Genomic DNA, 19,620 nt, shown 5'->3' with positions numbered 1-19,620 from the left:
AAGTCAATGGTCAAGGTTTTTATGCCTCCCCACTGCTTGTCGCCGCACCGCCCCGAAGTTTCGTTAGGTGGCGCCATCTAGTCTGAAGCGCACCTTGGCCTCAATTTAGTCAATAGATCATCTTATTTTATTTTACCGACATATATAATAGTACAACCCCCAATACGAATATAACCATGCCGGACCGAGTCGCAGGCGGAAGCTAGTGTACTATAATAGGATGTTATACAATCTAAAACTAAGACTGATTTTATTTAACGTGACAGTTCATCATTTTATATCTAGAAATAAGAAAAAAATAGCAATTCCTGGATTCCGTCTCGTATGATTCGTGGGACAATAAATAGTTTCTTATCTCTACATATTATAAAACAAGGTTTTCATCAATGGATAGTGATTCAAAGGGAAAGTTCTACACTAAACAATGTGGGAAGCTAGAATCTATAATTACCATACGTCGCACTACAGCGGCCATTTTGCGGGCAAGTTATTTGGTAAGGTTTACAAAAAAACCGGCCACTTACTACCGGGTACTTTTTAATCTCTCTCTCTCTCTCTCTCTCTCTCTCTCTTTAGCCTTTTTCTACCCTTTGGGTGTAGGCCTCCTTCATTTTGCGCCATTCGTCGCGGTTCTGTGCGACTTGGAGCCATTGTTTCCCTGTACTTTTTAATATTTTTTGTTATAGCGGCAACAGAAATGCATCATCTGTGAAAATTTCAACTGTCTAGCCATCATGGTTCATGAGATACATCCTGGTGACAGACAGACGAACAGACGGACAGCGGAGTCTTAGTAATACGGTCCCGTTTTTACTCTTTGGGTACGGAACCCTAAAAAAATCTTAAGTTACGAGTACATGTACTTAGTATTTGTAACATAGTTACCTGTTATCATTGTATTAATCTTTAATGTGTAATTTCAAGTGACAACTGATAAGCCCATTTAAGTGGCCATCTAAATAAATAGCTGACATGCGTCATTATGACTGTCGTTCATATTATTCAGTCTTATTTTTATTTAAAATTGAAGGGATATAAACTAATAGATACCTAACTAACGTACAGCCTTAGTTGCTAAGGTATTTGGTTTTGCACATTACAAATACTTTATTCTGACAACTCGAAAATTGATTTGTGAACATTAAGAAGTGACATGCCCGCAAAATGCCCGCTGTAGTGCGACGTATGATAATTACCATTTTTAGACTGTTTCGTTTAGTGTGTTTTACCTTGCGACATGAAGTAGGGTATCCGGAACTTGCCGGCCAGTACGACAGCCCGCAGCTCGTGCAGCGTGCCGCCGTCGAAGGGCAAGGCGCCGCACACCAGCACGTATAGCACCACGCCCAGCGACTACAAAAACAGAACATTTAAGAAAGGACACCACCCCTAAGGCGTGTATACATAAGAGAAGGAATGAAAAGATTTGCAAGGTTCTGGTAGGTTTCCGTAGCTCAATTGGTTAAGAGCAACGCACGGATGGCGGAGGTTGCGGGATCAAGTCCTGCCGGAAGCGTAACTTTACAATTTTTCCTTTAATATAAAATAAATATACTCACCCATATATCTGCTTTGGGCCCGTCGTATCTCCGCCCCTCGAACAGTTCTGGCGCGGCGTACGGCGGACTCCCGCACCAGGTGGCCAGCGCGCCCCCGCGTACGTACTCATTGCTGAACCCGAAGTCTGCCAACTGAAACATGAGATAAATATTAAAAGACATAGTTTTTTGTCAAAAACCATACAATCGATCAACTCGAATTAAAAAAACATGGGATTTTGTTTTAATAATAATAAGGTTTCTTTTATCAGCCGTACTAGCTGATCTGCCATCCCGCTCTCTGTGTAGCTGTCTCAAATACCTTGATGTTCATGTGTCATGTGTATGTCGAGCAGAAGATACTCCTTGAGTTCTCTGTGACCCCTAGATCTATGATTACCCAACTGCCATACTAGCTCACCTGCTGTCCCGCTCTCTGTGTAGCTGTTTCACGTACCTTGATGTTCATGTGTGTGTCAAGCAGCAGGTTCTCTGCCTTGAGGTCTCTGTGTACGACCCCTCGAGCGTGGCAGTACCCTACTGCCGACACCATTTGTGAAAATAGCCGCGCTGCCTGCGGCTCCGGCATGCGCCCTTTTGATACTAGGTGATCTGGAAGGGTAAAATGTGCATCATTAAATTATTTTATTTATTAACTACAGTATTGCGCAATTAAAACTGAATATACAGTTTACGTTTTAAATAATAGATTTAAAAACAACTAAATAATAGATACAACTAAAAACAATTTAAAGAGATTTCCCCTTTTCGTGCTCAGACATGAAGGACCGACCATAGAGAGAGAGCCGTTAGAACAGCCACATCTAGTGTCATATTGGGCAACTATAAAACTAAACATTTGACACCAACTTACCGAATATTTCCCCGTTCGGAGCGTATTCTGTTACTAGGTATATCGTGTGTGTGCTCTCCATTACCTACAACAACAAAATAGTGTGTAAATTACATTTTTAAATATCATCTTCCTCGCGTTGTCCCGGCATTTTGCCACGGCTCCATGGGAGCCTGGGGTCCGCTTGGCAACTAATCCCAAGAATTGGCGTAGGCACTAGTTTTTACGAAAGCGACTGCCATCTGACCGTCCAACCCAGAGGGGAAACTAGGCCTTGTCGGGATTAGTCCGGTTTCCTCACGATGTTTTCCTTCACCGAAAAGCGACTGGTAAATATCAAATGATATTTCGTACATAAGTTCCGATAAACTCATTGGTACGAGCCGGGGTTTGAACCCGCGACCTCCGGATTGCAAGTCGCACGCTCTTACCGCTAGGCCACCAGCGCTCTTACATTTTTAAATATATTAAAATAAATGTCATATACTAAGAAAAAGTGACCAAGGCCTCCAGTGCCCAGGGCTGGAATCGAAGCAACATCCTCTACTGCCGTCATCGGTACTACTCAGTACTGGGTCTTGTTGACCCTACACTGACGCTTACCAGGTGTACAACCGGACAATGTGCGGATGCCACAGTCTCTTCATAATTTATATTTCTGTAACTAAAGGCCCCCTTCAGAATGTCTCATAGTCTAACCTACAGCAAGCTGTACTGCTGCGGCAGCTGCAAGCAGTAGCATCCCGACCCGGAGTCTCTTTATAATTGCTATTCACTCTAATGGTCTTCTGCAGGTGTCTTGCAGCCTGACCTGATGCAGGGTCATCCCGTCCCGGTACGGGGTCACATACCTGGTACAATCGGACAATGTGTGGTTGCCGCAGTCTCTTCATAACTGCTATCTAAAAGTCTTCTTCTGGTTATCTTACAGTCTGGCCTGATCGCCTGATGCAGGGTCATCCCGACCCGGTATTGGGTCACTGACCTGGTATAATCGGACTATGTGTGGGTGCCGCAGTCTCTTTATAATTGCTATTTATCTAAAGGCCCCCTTCAGATTGTCACACGCCCTGACCTTATGCAGGGTTATCTCGACCCAGTACTGGGTATCTTACCTGGTATAATCGGACTATGTGTGGGTGCCGCAGTCTCTGTATAATTGCTATTTCTCTAAAGGCCCCCTTCAGATTGTCTCACAGCCTGACCTGATGCAGGGTCATCCCGACCCTGTACTGGGTATCTTACCTCGGACTATGTTTGGGTGCCGCAGTCTCTTTATAATTGCTATTTTTCTAAAGGCCTCCTTCAAATTGTCAAACAGCCTGACCTGATGCAGGGTCATCTCGACCCCGTACTGGGTATCTTACCTGGTACAATCGGACTATGTGTGGGTGCCGCAGTCTCTTCATGATTGCTATTTCTCTAAAGGTCTTCTTCAGATTGTCTTCGTCCAGTCGGCTTTTGTCTATTATTTTTATCGCGACCTGAAATTAAAGACAAAAAAGAATTAAATAAAGAAATTTTAACTTGGTTTAATTTCTGAGACCTTTAAGACCGTTTCAGAATGATTTCATGTATCCGGTCCGGATGTTCTTCTCTACAGGTCGCAAAGTTGTTTTCAACAGATATTTTCGTTGATTCAATTTTTTTTTTCAAAATGGCGGCCATACATTTATTCGGTTTTGAATTATGTTCACGAGGTCTCCAGACTCCAGCTCATGGAGCCACTAGTGCTAATTATTAGAAAAAAACCACCAATTTTTTTTTGGCTTGCAGTTAGGGTTGCCATACCAAGATTTGTCCGGACATGTCAGGATTTTTGATCCTTTGTCCGGATTGCGGCCGGACTTGGCAAATGTCAGGATTTTTAGGAATGACCCACCGCAGAGCGCAGCGCGCTGCCGCGGCGTCGTTCAAGCTACGCCAAATCTCTGCTACAAGAAATGTCAGGATTTTTAGGGTGATGTCAGGATTTTTATCAGGACATTTAATTCTTCCATATGGCAACTACAACTACATTTAATTTTTCCATATGGCAACTACAACACCTAGGGGCAGTGTAGTTTGGCCCAAAAATACGTTGGCAAAGAGTAAAGACATTATTTGGGTCACAGACTTATATGTACCTATATGTACCAAATTTTAACTTAGTGTGCTAGGCTAGCGTATGCGTAACTTATTAATCGGTATTTTTTGATATTTAGATTTTTATTCTAGAAAGTTTCTAGACTAGTATTTTTTTATACAATTTTGGTGTTTGACGATCCTTTTGTGAAATTCTTATTATTAAGTTTGACATCTATAATAATTCAATGTTTTTATAAATAATAATCATCTGCATCAATAAATTGCTCTGATATTTAGATTAAGGTAATATTTGTAAAATTGACAATTTAAAAGTGCTTGTTGTTAAGCCTATTTAATAAATAATATTTTGACTTTGACTTGACTTTGACATACTTCTTACTTTCTATGCATCTCGCTCGTATTGGCATAAAAGTGAAAGCAAGATGTATGGAAAAGTTACGCAGACGTTAGCAAATATGTCAGTGTTAATCTCCTGGTAAGGCTACAGTAGTTTCGGAGCAAATGTGGTATTTTCTATAAAAAGGGACCTTATTGTCGATGGCGCTTACGCCATTATTAACGATGATCTAATAAATATAATTAAGCGCGGCGCTGTGCGGCGTAAGCGCCATCGACAATAAGGTCCCTTTTCATAGAAAATGCTCCAAATAGTCTCAAATGGACAGACGGACACAGGAGTAATCCTATAAAGAGTATAAGGGTTCCCTTTTTTTCGAGGTAAGAAACCCTAAAAAGTCATTATTATTCACAACGACGGGACTTAATCGCGTAAAATAAGTTTCAAATTTACCTCCGACGTTTCGAGGACGGCGTTGTCCCCGTGGTCTCGGAAAAGACTGGCTAATGTTGACATCAACATCCTCTAGGCGCGCGAAAAATCGAATATTGTGTGTTGTGTGTCGACCCGGTGACATCCATAGTGCGCAAAACGTTCAAGTTAATAAACAAGACCAAGTGCGGGTAGTTCGAAAAACTCGCGCGCCTAGATGTTGATGTCAACTTTAGCCAGTCTCCGAGACCACGGGGACAACGCCGTCCTCGAAACGTCGGAGGGAAATTTAAAATATATTTTACGCGATTAAGTCCCGTCGTTGTGAATAATAATGAGTAAAAATCGTAAAAGTTTAAATCAGTGTTCCTAAAAAGTCATAACTGAAATGTTTGGTTGCAACGAAACGCACCCCTTGGCACTATAAAACCTTGACCCGTCCGGTTCGAGGCCAATCGAAGACCTTACAGAACCAGACATGACCTAATAAACACGTTATACCTAGTTCTACCTTAACTGAGCCGGTTAGTACGAACTGTAACGCAGCTACTACCACAGAATAAGTAATAGTATTATCATACAAACGGCCACGCACCGCCCCGCCCCGATGCGAATTACCTCGCCCCGCGACAGCAGATTGACGACCTTTCGAGTACTGTTTTTAAGCAACTTACTCACACAATGACGCATGCCGCGTGTACAGACGTGCCGTTCACACATAGAAACGCAAGTGATTTTTGATTATAGCGTGTCCGCCTTGTGGTACCTAGGTAGGCGAACTACACGAGAACCAGAACGCGAAGCGAGGCGCGGCAAAGGATTGATTCACCACGCGCATAGAGTTTAAATTCCATACATACATTACATACACAAGTTATATGGGGCATTTTCTATGAAAAGGGACCTTATTGTCGATGGCGCTTACGCCGCACAGCGTCGCGCGGCATTGTGTTTATATCAGAGCATCGTTTATAATGGCGTAAGCGCCATCGACAATAAGGTCCCTTTTATAGAAATTACCACATATTAGGGTCAGCTACGCACCCTAATCAATTACATGTGATCTAAGACATTTCTTACTTTACTGTATGTACTACTTCAGATATTACAGTCAAGTCAAGTTTCAAAAATATGTGTACGCTCTTACTCCTTAGACAATAAAGTCGTGTTCACATATTTTTGAGCCATACCTAGTACTGTACATTACATACCTAGGTATACGGTATACATACTATAAGCTGATCGATGTAATAAGCTACTAAAAGAGAAAAAAAAAATCTAAGGGCCCGTTCACAAATACTTGAATTGGTATTCGGCCCTCTGTAGACACGCCCTAACACGAAAGCTCGGCAAGGCCAGGTTGGGAGCTTCCGCGGCACAGACGTACGAACAGGTCAAGGCGAGCGGGCGAGGCCGACTGGAAGACATCCCTTGAAGGGTTAAGGCCGACTTTCAATTATATTCAAAGTTTTGTGTTTAATAAAATAATAAATAAGGTTAAAACACTTACATTGTGCTTTTTACTGAAGTGTGCCAATAAAGGGTATTCTAATATTTATCCTTTGTATTATTAATACCACGTCAGGGGCAAACAAGCGTACGGCCCGCCAGATAGTCACCGTAGCAGTCACCGTGGCCTATAGACGCCTACATCTTCAGTGGTATTACATGCGTGTTGCCATAGAGTAACTTATGCTAGAGTGGTACTGTCATAGTAAATTTTGTAACCCCAGTAAATTCACTGCCATCTGTCGACACACTTTAAAACTAAAAATGAAGATTTATAAAAATACGATAAAATGTATTTAAATATGGATAAATGATTTTTTTTATTTGCATTAATAATTTTTATGATTTTGACCCGTTCTTTCACTGATATGCGTTATAATTGTCAAATAACAAACGAAACCGTCAACGCCATCTATACGACAGTAGGCCAAAGCTAGTAGCGCCCTCTGAACGAGAATCAAATTTTCTTGATTTTCGAGGCACGTTTTTTCGTTAGACTGTATCCATCTATTACGGAGTTATATCTATCTTTGGTGTTGCCGACCCTTTAATCCGGCCAAGTGCGATTCGGACTCGCGCACGAAGGGTTCCGTACCAGTACGCAAAAAACGGCAAAAAATCTTGTTTGTTGTATGGGAGCCCTACCGTAATATTTATTTTATTCTGTTTTTAGTATTAGTTGTTATAGCGGTAACAGAAATACATCATCTGTGAAAATTACAACTATCACATACATACGAAAGCATTTTCGCCCAAGCTGTAACGGAGACCTTACCTTCGCTCGGCAAATTAGTATGATTTACATATTTTTTAGAAAAAAAACTTTAAAAACCCGGTCAAGTGCGAGTCGGACTTACACTTTATTGCACAAAACAAGTACATAACACAGACAGAATACAGTAAATACAAGGCGAACTTATCCCTATGAGTGGGTGGACCGGCTGGAGCGACCGAGTGCGGGCGTCCGGACAATTGAGGCGATTCGTCCGGTCATTTTCGAATGGCTAGAACGACCACACGGCGCTCTCACCTACCGGCTCGTGCAGATTATCTCGGGGCACGGCTGCTTCGGGAGATATCTGCACAAAATTGCCGGCAGAGAGCCAACTGAGGAGTGCCATGAATGCGGCGCGGCAGTCGACACCGCACAACATACCCTAGAGGAGTGCCCAGTGTGGGGCCCAGAGCGGGCTGATCTGATAGCCATAGTGGGGCCGGACTTGTCGCTGCCGGCCGTGGTCAAGTCCATGGTCGACAGTGACAGCTCATGGCAAGGTGTAAAGACCTTCTGGCCGACCCTCGGCGCCGCAAGCGTGCTCGACGCAGACGGGTCGCACACGACCGCCGCCTGCCTCCGTAGGTTGAACTCAGGATGACAGGCACGGGGACGCCTGCCATCCTTCACTCACGTGGTCCCTGAGAGGGCGACCGTACTGGATACGGTCCATAGGAAAATGAGGCCACCAAGGGCCTCCGGAGGCGATGGTCCGCAAACACAGACTGGTGGTGCTGTAGAAGTAAAGCGCGAGCGTTCCTACAGCCCACCGCTACAGCACAATGGCGGCAGACGGGGGGGTTGTTTAGTGGGTAAACTTGGGGTCCCATTAGCCCAAAACAAGGAGTCCCACATAACCACTCGGGTCCGTCCCCACGCCCAGTGGTATGCGTAATTGCATTTTTCCCCTCCTGAAAAAAAAAAAAAAAAAAAGGCGAACGTATCCCCATTTACATTATTCCGTAAAAAAACGGCATAAAAATCACGTTCGTATGAGAGCCCTTAAATATTTATTTTATTCTGTTTTTAGTATTTGTTGTTATAGCGGCAACAGAAATACATCATCTGTGAAAATTTCAACTGTCTAGCTATCTCGGTTCACTACACTACAGCAAAGATTTATGTAACTCCGTAAAAGATGGATACAGTCTAAGAAAAAAACGTGCCTCGGAAATCAAGAAACCTTAATTCTCGCACAGATGGCGCCACCACGTTTTACCACCTTTGATAGCGTTGACGGTTTCGTTTGTTTTTTAACAATTTTAACGCATGTCAGTGAAAGAACATGGGGTCATTTTTAACCATTTTAATTTTTAGTTTCAATCGTGTGTCGATAGATGGCAGTGAATTTACTGTGGCTACAAAATTTACTATGACAGTACTCCTCTATCCTCTATATCCTCTTTGACTACAGCTACAGCCTGAGATACAGAGATACAGCCTGGTGACAGACACAGACAGACGGACAGAGGAGTCTTAGTAATAGGGTCCCGTTTTTACCCTTTGGGTACGGAACCCTAAAAAACAAACGCTGAATTGACAAAAAAAACGTACATACGAAAGCATTTTTGGCCACGCTGAAACGGAGACCTTTGCTTCGCTCGGTCAATTAGTATGATTTACATATTTTTTTTAGAAAAAAAAACTAACAACTACCATCCAAGTACCAAGAAATAAAATAAAACGACGGTCCTTGCCGTACCTACTTCTTTTATAACAAAATATCGTTTGCAGAGTTTCACTTTAAAGTTAACTTTTAAGGGTTTCCTTTAGAATTAAACTCAACGTGTTAGGTGCTCTGTTGTGAAGGAATGTGTACAGCACAGACATATACAGGGTAGCATAAAATTATGTGCATTCCCGTTGCCAGGGAGGTTTTGGGATTATACTGAGCAACTTTTACTATGGGACCAACCACGAAATCGCGAAAAAAATGTACCCTCCCATTGAATATGTGCATTCCCGTTGCCAGGGAGGTTTTGGGATTATACTGAGCAACTTTTACTATGGGACCAACCAATAATCGCGAACAAAAATGTACCCTCCCATTGAAAATGGACCAGCCAAAGTGTATGGAAACAGCCATTTTTTTTCTCGCGATTTCGGGCTTTCCACTACGCCATTCACCACACGACTGAGCGCGCTGGTGTAACTAAATGCGATTTTGACTTATGTATCGGCCCCATTCGTAGTGCTCGTTAAGGCCGGTCTTTACAAAGTAATATTATATGTCTATGAAGTACTCATGAGCTGTTTGGTTTTCTACCGCTTATTCGGTCGAGGAAATCAAAGACCTATATAACTCCCTATAAGATAGATAAACTATAGTCTAAGGCCAGGATTACACTTGTAAGTTTTACTTACGTAAGTAGGGACAAGGCTATTTGCTAGAATGAGATAACGATATTCATATCTCATTCTGTAGTATAGCTGTGTCCCTACTTAAGTAAGTAAAACGTAAAACTTACAAGTGTAATCCTGGCCTAAGGAAAGAACGTGCCTCAGAAATCAAGAAAATTTGATTCTAGCACAGATGGCGCTACCACCAATACCAACCTTTGGCCTATTCTCGTTTAGATGGCGTTGACGGTTTCGTTTTATACGCGGTGGCTAAAAAATAAGTGCATTCCCGTTGCCAGGGAGGTTTTGGGAGTATACTTGGCAACTTTTACTATGGGACCAACCACGAAATCGCGAAAAAAAAATTGGCTGTTTCATACACTTTGGCTGGTCCATTTTCTTTTTTTTTTTTTTTTTTCATTTTTTTTTCAAAGGCACATATACATAATTAATTTCAAAATTACTCGCCAAACTGCGTATGCAGTTTGTTGGCGAGAAAGCGCTCTTTTTTACAATTTTATGCACCTACTTAAGTTGCTATCTTACTATGCTTACCCTAAGTTTGACATTAAAGTTAGTCTTAGAAAAAATATACCTATATAATAAAGTAATAAAGCATCCTTTTACAAATAAATGTTTCTACCTAAAGGATACACTATGCTAAAATAACAAACAACAACATGGGAGGGTAAAATTTTTTTTCATGATTTCGTGGTTGGTCCCATAGTAAAAGTTGCTCAGTATAATCCCAAAACCTCCCTGGCAACGGGTATGCACTTATTTTTTAGCCACCCTAATATAGTATATACATTTTTTGATATTTTTAGTTTTAATCGTGTGTCTATAGATGGCAGTAAATTTACTGTGACTACAAAATTTACTATGACCAAAGATAGATATAACTCCGTAATAGATGGATACAGTCTAAGGAAAAAACGTGCCTCGAAAATCAAGAAAATTTGATTCTCGTTCAGAGGGCGCTACTAGTTTTGGCCTACAGTCGTATAGATGGCGTTGACGGTTTCGTTTGTTATTTAACAATTTTAACGCATATCAGTGAAAGAACATGGGTCAAAATCATAAAAATAATTAATGCAAATAAAAAAAAATCATTTATCTATATTTAAATACATTCTATCGTATTTTTATAAATCTTCATTTTTAGTTTTAAAGTGTCGACAGATGGCAGTGAATTTACTGGGGTTACAAAATTTACTATGACAGTACCGCTCTAGTATAAGTTACTCTATGCTATGACAGTACCCCTCTGCCCTATATATTCTCTTTGGTGATTATATTTATAAAATGCAGCTTTGAAGTACGAGATTTCCATGAAAATCTGAACAAATATTGATTTTGAAAACATTTCTATTGACATTGGCCGAACCAGCTGTTTATTTTCTTTGGGCCATGGAGGCCAAGCCATTTATTATTACTACATATCATAAATAATAAAGTAGCCCTGTCCGTCTGTCACCTCTTCATGCTTAAACCGATGAACAGATTTAGATGAAATATGGTATGGCGATAGTTTGAGGCCCATGGGATGAATGTTGATGGATGGAGAGCAGACGCTACACCCAAAAAACCGGACAAGCGAGTCGGACTCGCCCACCGAAGGTTCCGTACTTTTAGTCTTAAGCAACAGAAATAGGGTTCCGTACCCAAGGCTAAAAATGGGACCCTATTACCTTAGAGTAACTTATACTAGAGACACACTTTAAAACTAAAAATGAAGATTTATAAAAATACGATAGAATATATTTAAATATAGATAAATGATTTTTTTTATTTGCATTAATTATTTTTATGATTTTGACCCATGTTCTTTCACTGATATGCGTTAAAATTGTTAAATAACAAACGAAACCGTCAACGCCATCTATACGACTGTAGGCCAAAACTAGTAGCGCCCTCTGAACGAGAATCAAATTTTCTTGATTTTCGAGGCACGTTTTTTTCTTAGACTGTATCCATCTATTACGGAGTTATATCTATATTTGCTATTACTAAGACTCCTCTGTCCGTCTGTCTGTCACCAGGCTGTATTAAATGTGCATTAGATTTACTGTTACATATATGATTTACATACCTCGGGGTTTTTGGTGTGGGAATAATCTCGAAATGGGCTTAGAAATGTTAAAATTGTATCGGTTTTTACCTATTATTGGCTAGTGTAAAACATTCTCGCACCAAAAACCCCAATGTATGATGATATAATGTATACTGTTACATTATGCACACACACACGCACATACACACCTACACTCACATCACACATCCACACACGCTCTTACACACACAAAGAAAAGATCTCTCTTTACGCTCATATTATTTCATACATCTACATGTAACTTTTTAAATTGTGTTTCTTTTAATTCCTAATGTAATATAAATGTTAATTCTAAAATGTTAGATTAATCTATATGTTTGTTTAGTTTAGGTTACTTTATTTACATAGTTATAGTTTATAGTTAGCATGTTAAATTTAGAATTGATTGTATTAGTCGTGTTATTGTTTCTATGTAAAAACATAGTTAGGGAAGAGCGGTGTCTCCCGACACAGGCATTCTTATGCTTACTGGGCGGCTCCATCCCTTTAAATCATTATATATTGCTAATTTATTAAATAAAGAATTTTTGTATTTTTTTGTATTTTGTATTTTTGTATTTGTATTGTTAAATACTGTTGTTAGCATTATAGGTGTTTTGGTATTAGTACTACTGTAAGCTTATAATTGTAATTGAAAAAATATAAATAAAAATTACCTCTGACCCTCTTTTTATAAGCTTTTATTTAACTTGCCCTGTTAGTATGTTAGTTATTGTGGGTCAAATCATGGAAGCTTAATTTGACCCGCGTCATGATTTCCGAATGAACTGAAATTTTGCATACTTATCTAAATCGGACGACAGTGCAATATTATGATGACATGGAGCTGATCTGATGATGGAGACAGGAGACATGGGAACTTTTTGATAAAACAACTTAAAACGCAACCTAATGTGTTTCATGTGTTTGGGGTTGCTAGAATTGTTTTGATGTGGAAAGAAAAATACAGTCAACGATTATAGCTTGTACTAAAAATGAAATTTTTGCCAAAAACTTATTACATTTGATTTTCTAACCAGAATCGTCCCAACTATTGAACACCAAGGAATTATATTGTAAGAAAGTACAGGAGAGTGTACAGTGAGGAGCAAGGATCAGAACTGATTTTTTCTTCATACAAATAATACCGGGTCCCTTTGTTTGATATAATTATTGAAAGTCATAATGTAATGATTTTCATAATATCATTAGCATTAGTCATAATTCTGAAACCGTTAACTTTTCAGGATTTTCCTCGGGTTATCCTATAGATAGGTTACTTAGGTTTGTTTTATGGCAATTCTAAAAAGTTACGCGTTTCTGAGAAATACCAAATTATGACTAACGAAAATGTGAACAAACAATACATTATGACTTAAAACTTTATGAGAAACAATAGAGACCCAAAAAATACAAATACAATTTTTTTTCATAACAACAATGTTACTCTGTTTCCTTCTTTGGTTTATTATTTCATTTTTAATGGGACAACCTAATAATACTAAGTTGTTACCTAAATACATGATTCAGTCCTACGTATGGTACTCCAAGTAATTAAAAATATTAGGCTATTTTGGGATTTTAAAAAAACCGGCTCTGAGCCCTGGTATAGAGATATGTAGAGTACATAATCAATTTCTTAGAAGAAGCCTGGCTTGGACACCGGGACTCCAAGCTTTAAACAAGGACATGTCCCGTATGGGGACATAACTCTAAATTAAAAGATAATGGACATGGTTTCCTTCACTATATATAGTACTAGCTTTTGCCCGTGACTTTGTCTGTGTGGACTTAGTAACCGCAGCTACAGTAAGAATAGCACCTGGATAAAGTAATGGCAATCATTCAATTTGAGCATATGTGCCTTTTTCAATCAAAAGGCGCTATTTATATAGCTTCAATTAGAAATCATCCTTATCAACAAGCGACAATGTGGTACCTTTTGGTTGAAGACGTCACATATGCTTGTAAATGTAGATGTATGCTTAATTGCTTACACAAATTATGAAGCAATTCATTAATTGAAAATGAAAATGAAAAAATGAAAAATATATTTATTTTGCACACAATGTTGGGAATTTGCAGATGGAGTATACATGAGGTCCAGGTTGCGCGCATACAGCAGTACATTTATAACAGTATGAACAGGGGTCCCCAAACTAGGCATAGCCTGTATCTTGGGCGACCAGTTAGTGAATTAAAAACTAGATTGAAATAAAAGAAAGTATGTCTAAAGATGAAGATAGGTGCTAATGCTAATAACCTTAGCTACTAGGGATTTACGTTGGTCAGTCTGTCAGTCAAGTCTCTTACGGCTAAGTGTCTATACCTATAAGTTAAATGTCTAATTATGTAACATAGAGTACCACTACATATGGACAGAAATTGAGGCTTTCATTATTGGAATTATCTCATTTCCATCCCGCTTTAGACCCTCTTAAGGGATGATTCTTACCCATGCTCTCAAACTTAAATGGAACTGGGCTGGCCATGTAGCCCGCATGACAGACAAAAGATGGACCATACAAACCACAAAATGGAAGGGACCACACGGAAAACGCCCCACAGGCAGGCCAAAGAAACGCTGGTCTGAAGACATTACCCAAATAGCCGGAAAACACTGGATGGAGACAGGAGAGGATAGAGAAAGTTGGAAAAAACTGGAGGAGGCCTTCACCCAGAGAGGGATCCATAAAGACAAATAAAACAGCTTGCTCAAAAAATACAAAAAACAAACATTTAGAAAGAATATGGAAGCAAAGGCTATAACATAACATAACATAACAAGGGATGATTTTCGCGATAAAAAATATCCTATGTCCTTCTCCGGGATTTAAACTATCTCTATGCCAAAATTCAACTAAATTGGTTCAGAACACATAGACAGACTCGCATTTATAATTATTATATCGCAATATTATCACATTAAGATGGATTGTGAATTTAGTACTTTAAACATTGTTTGGAGGTTGCATTTACTTATATGTATTATAATAAACTTTTGAAATAATGTAAGGTAAAATGTGAGGTCTCTTCTTCAGTCGGTCCCACAATACTGAGGATCGTGACATCATGTCCTTCTGCTGAAGACCAGGTTCCTCCATAGGGTTCTGTTCCTCGCCAAGCGCATGGCCTCGTGCAGTTTTAATTGCATAGGTGCCGTAATTTGAGCACACCATCTAGTGGGAGGAGGGCCCTGAGGTCTCGTGCCTTCAACTTTGCCCGTCATTATTACTCTATTCAGGCTATCCGGAAAATGACGAAAATGTGAGATGTATTGGGTATGTAATTCCAAAAATCTATCATACTACTCTAAGAGCAAACTAAATTACTTTCTATCAAAAAATTTAAATTTGTGTTATTTGAAATAGACACACTACTATTTAAACTATAGACCGAAATAAATATCATGTAGGAAGGAAAAAATGCCCAAAGCCTGCAGTGTCCAGGGCTGGAATCGAACCAGTGTCCTCCGTTTACCGGACAGATGCCTGAACTGTTCGGCCACCCGGACGCGGTGGCATAGGTCGAAATTTCCAAGCTTAAGACAATTTCCTGAAGGCACAACCTGACCATTTATTTCGATCTATCATACTTTAACTATATCAAAGTCAATTTACAGAATAATAGACAAATTTGAGACTTATTTTGGTAACTTAATTTTCCAGTCACAATACTATCTATTTCATAGAAAGAAAAGTTTATACATGTGTATAAATAATAGTATTACTAAGGAAAACATTCAAGTAAATTAAGTCTCAGACAAGCAATAATGATTTGCAGGTTATGTTTTTTGACATTCCGATAACAATCTTATCTTACAATCTTATTAGAAAAAAAAAACAATAAGGAGTTTGTTATTCTGATTTTTTCTTTATCAACCATAGATAAATGTAAAAGTGATACACAATGCTGGCATACTCAGTACAATAATTGACTAAGGACATTGAAGTAGTCAATTGACGATAATTGAGATCGTTTGCGAGGTCAAATAAGAAAAAAACTGTGTATTTCCCACACTTTTTTTGAAGATATCACTTTTACAGATTAGAAACTGCACTATTTCAGTGTTAAACAACCATGTCAAAAAGGTGCTGAGAAGCAAAATTAAAAAGTAAACAAGGGCCCAGCAAAACGAGTTGCGTAGTTTTTTAGCAACAAAAACCACGGTTCGATGTATAAAAGACAGTGTTTTGGATGGAAACCTGTTCCGATTGTCAAACCTGACGAAGTTTTCTTGATGGAAAAAAACCAAGCGCACAACACTTTACACTAAACTTCACATCGCACAAATGTATAGCAACAGCAGCTGAAACAGCGTAATAACACTAATTTAAACACTAAAAGAGCACTTTGAGACGATACGCACCTTACATTTCGTTATTACATGTGTAGCTAGTTTTACCACCGCAAAATTCCCCGTTCCTATTGTCTTTTCTAGATTGTAATTGCCGACCCGGACTAGCTGATCTATCGGGAAATGCTTTGATTTGGCCATTGGTTCGAAACTGTTGGCCATTTTCGTGGAAAATTAAGAAAATCGCTCGGTGTCGCGAGGTACCGAGCGATTCTTTGGCTACTGTCGTTTAGTTTAGAGCTTCTGTCACCGCGGCAGCACTGCCGCTCACGTCACCCGCCGAGGGAAGCTCAAGTGCGTAACAACACATTTCATTAATAAACACATTAATTTATTGTACAAACTTTGCTACAAGCCACATAATCACAACTTTATGTCAATTTCACACCATAAACACTTCTCGACAGCATCAACGACGTTAACTTTATTCAACACTTAGCCCTTATCAGCTTGTTTGTTATCATTTCTATGAGTTGTACTTGAACATCACTCAGTAACGAAAAAAATAACTCGATTCACAACATTTACGCGCTACAGTGATCTCTTTCGCGCCCATTCATTTTTCATGCGCTAGAAGGAGCAAGACGATTGTTGCCCAGTCTGTGACGTCACGCATATCTGCTTACGTCATACGCGCCAATTTTCAAATGGTCGTACGTCAAAGAGAATATCGATTTTTAGGACGAACTGCACATTTAAAGTTCAAAGCTCACGAGTGTTTTTCTTTCTTTAAAATGTTTTCTTGTTTTTTTTTTTATAGTGTTACCAATTTGATTAACAAAACAAAACAATAAAGATAAGGGGCGGCTGAAAAGTTCGCGGCCCAAGAAAAAAAAAAAGATTATTAAAGTAAATGTTTTTATTTTTCAATATTGTCCCCCATAGAGTGATAAGCACTTTTCGCTTCGAGCAAACAATGCTTTAATGCCGCCGAAAAAATAAACTATTTCCTTCGCTTTAAAATGGCTCTGCAGCCTTGATCTGATTGTCATCGGCAAACCGGCCGGCGACCACGTTTTTTCAAATTTGAAAAAAAGGAAATTGTCGCTCGGAGCCATATCTGGACCTGGACTATAGGGATTTCTCCAACACCAGTGTCTTTTAGAGCCTGCCTAGCAACACGGGAAGTGTGAACTGGTGTGTCCTTTAAAACCCTAAATTAGCATTTAATAACTATAGGTGCGACTAGGTAGTTACCTAGCATACTTATGTAAGTATTGTATTGTACCTTTTATTTTTTAACCGATTTCAAGATTTCAAACGAGGAGGTTCTCAATTCGGTTGTATGTTTTTTTTTTTTATGTTTGTTACTCCGTCATTTTTGGACCGATTTTGAAAATTCTTTTTTTGATTGTAAGTATATACATACAGATTGGTCCCGTTTTTGTCAAAAAGCAGTTCTGATGATGGGATCCATGAGGAATCGAGGGAACTCCTCAAATGTTAAAGGCATACATATAGTGATTTTAGTATTTTCATCAACAAATCAAGCACTTACATTTAAAAAAGTGACATTTGATGAAGTGGAACTGCTGATGATGATCAGAACGGAACTCTTCAATGACACATAGTTCACGTTTGGCGATTTGTCCTTTTCGTTATGTTTGTTAATCAAGTCAGGTTTTCAAGAAACATTTTTGTCAAGCTCGAGTTCTGATGATGGGATCCATGAGGAATCGAGGGAACTCCTCAAATGTGAAAGGCATACATATAGTGATTTTTGTATTTTTATCAACAAATCCAGCATTTCCATTTTAAAAAGTGACATTTGATGAAGTGGAACCGTTGATGATGATCAGAATGGAACTCTTTAATGACGCATAGTTCACGTTTGGCGATTTGTCCTTTTCTTTATGTTTGTTAAACAAGTTAGGTTTTCAAGAAACATTTTTGTCAAGCTCGAGTTCTGATGATGGGATCCATGAGGAATCGAGGGAACTCCTCAAATGTGAAAGGCATACATATAGTGATTTTTGTATTTTCATCAACAAATCCAGCATTTACATTTAAAGAAGTGACATTTGATGAAGTGGAACTGCTGATGATGATCAGAATGGAACTCTTCAATGACACAAAGTTCACGTTTGGCGATTTGTTCTCTTCCTTATGGACCCAAACCCAAACTTGAACCCGGACTCGGACCACTCGGACCCGGACCCGGACCGAACTCTGACCCAAACCTGGACCCGGACAGCCAGACACGGACCCGGACTCGGATCCGGACCCAGACCCGGACCCGTAAATGCTACTAGAAAAGTGGGTTAGGTGGGTGGGTGGCTTTTGTACTGCGATTCTCACAGAACAGAACTGCTATCAGAAAAGTAGGTTAGGTTAGGTTAGAACTGCGACCTTTACAGAAACGAAATGCTACCGGAAAAGTAGGTTAGGTTAGAACTGCGACCCTTACAAAAACGAAATGCTACTAGAAAAGTAGGTCGGTTTACCTTCTTTTCTACATAATTAAGCAAAAGATGCTGTCTTTTTCATTTCATTGTCTGGAATCTAAGAACAATAAGTGAACTTTCAGCGGCAGCTCCCATTGAAGTCAGTTTTTTTTTTCTTAAAAATTATTATTTTTTCTCTCGATAAGTTATATGTTTATGCTTCAGCTAAAATTCAAGTTAAATAGCTTTTGGTTTGCCTGATTGCTTTGAATAATTACTTTTTTACATTTTGTATTTCATTAAGTTCCCTTTGAGCTTTTCTGCTTTAATTAACTAGTGGAAACTCTTTTGGCTTGTGTTTTATTAATATTAATTCATATTGTGTAAGATTGTAAGCTTGTCAGATTGTAAGATAAAAAAAAATTATAATAAAAATAAAAATAAACCGGCCAAGGGCGAATCGGACTCGCGCACGAAGCATCTATAAAACGGCAAAAAAATCACGTGATTTTTTTGCCGTTGGGGCCACAATGAACGGTCAATATTATGCAGATTTATTGATTCAAGCACGTGACGCAGTTGTCCAAAAGCGACGTGGGTAACTTAATTATCCGTGGAGTGTTGTTAGGGTTCCGTACCTAAAGGGTAAAAACGGGACCCTATTACTAAGACTTCGCTGTATGTCTGTCTCTCCGTCTGTCACCAGGCTGTATCTCATGAACCGTGATAGTTGAAATTTTCACAGATGATGTATTCCTGTTGCCGCTATAACAACTAATACTAAAAAGAGAATAAAATAAATATTTAAGTGGGGCTCCCAAGCTCCCATGCAACAAACGTGATTTTTTTGCAGTTTTTTGCGTAATGGTACGGAACCCTTCCCCTTGGTTGTTTTTTTTATACTACGTCGGTGGC

The 19,620-nt window shown here is 39.3% G+C and overlaps 1 protein-coding gene across 1 annotated transcript in view; it reads right to left on the bottom strand.

Annotated features, from left to right (window-relative positions):
* LOC134753597 (serine/threonine-protein kinase par-1) overlaps nt 1-16,854 on the bottom strand; it is a 50,899-nt gene extending 34,045 nt beyond the window's left edge. Inside the window, exons 1-6 of the mRNA XM_063689520.1 lie at nt 16,334-16,854; nt 3,759-3,875; nt 2,413-2,476; nt 1,996-2,150; nt 1,560-1,691; nt 1,230-1,353 (exon numbers count right to left, since the gene is read on the bottom strand). Of these exons, the coding sequence (XP_063545590.1) occupies nt 1,230-1,353; nt 1,560-1,691; nt 1,996-2,150; nt 2,413-2,476; nt 3,759-3,875; nt 16,334-16,483 (742 nt within the window). The 5' untranslated portion in view covers nt 16,484-16,854. The remainder of the gene's footprint in view (nt 1-1,229; nt 1,354-1,559; nt 1,692-1,995; nt 2,151-2,412; nt 2,477-3,758; nt 3,876-16,333) is intronic.
* Nucleotides 16,855-19,620: the final 2,766 nt, after the last annotated feature.

This window comes from Cydia strobilella, chromosome 27, assembly GCF_947568885.1.
Source record: "Cydia strobilella chromosome 27, ilCydStro3.1, whole genome shotgun sequence".
Classification (NCBI taxonomy): domain Eukaryota; kingdom Metazoa; phylum Arthropoda; class Insecta; order Lepidoptera; family Tortricidae; genus Cydia; species Cydia strobilella.
Note: the sequence above shows the minus strand (reverse complement) of the source record. Positions and strands in the feature narration are given on the sequence as shown.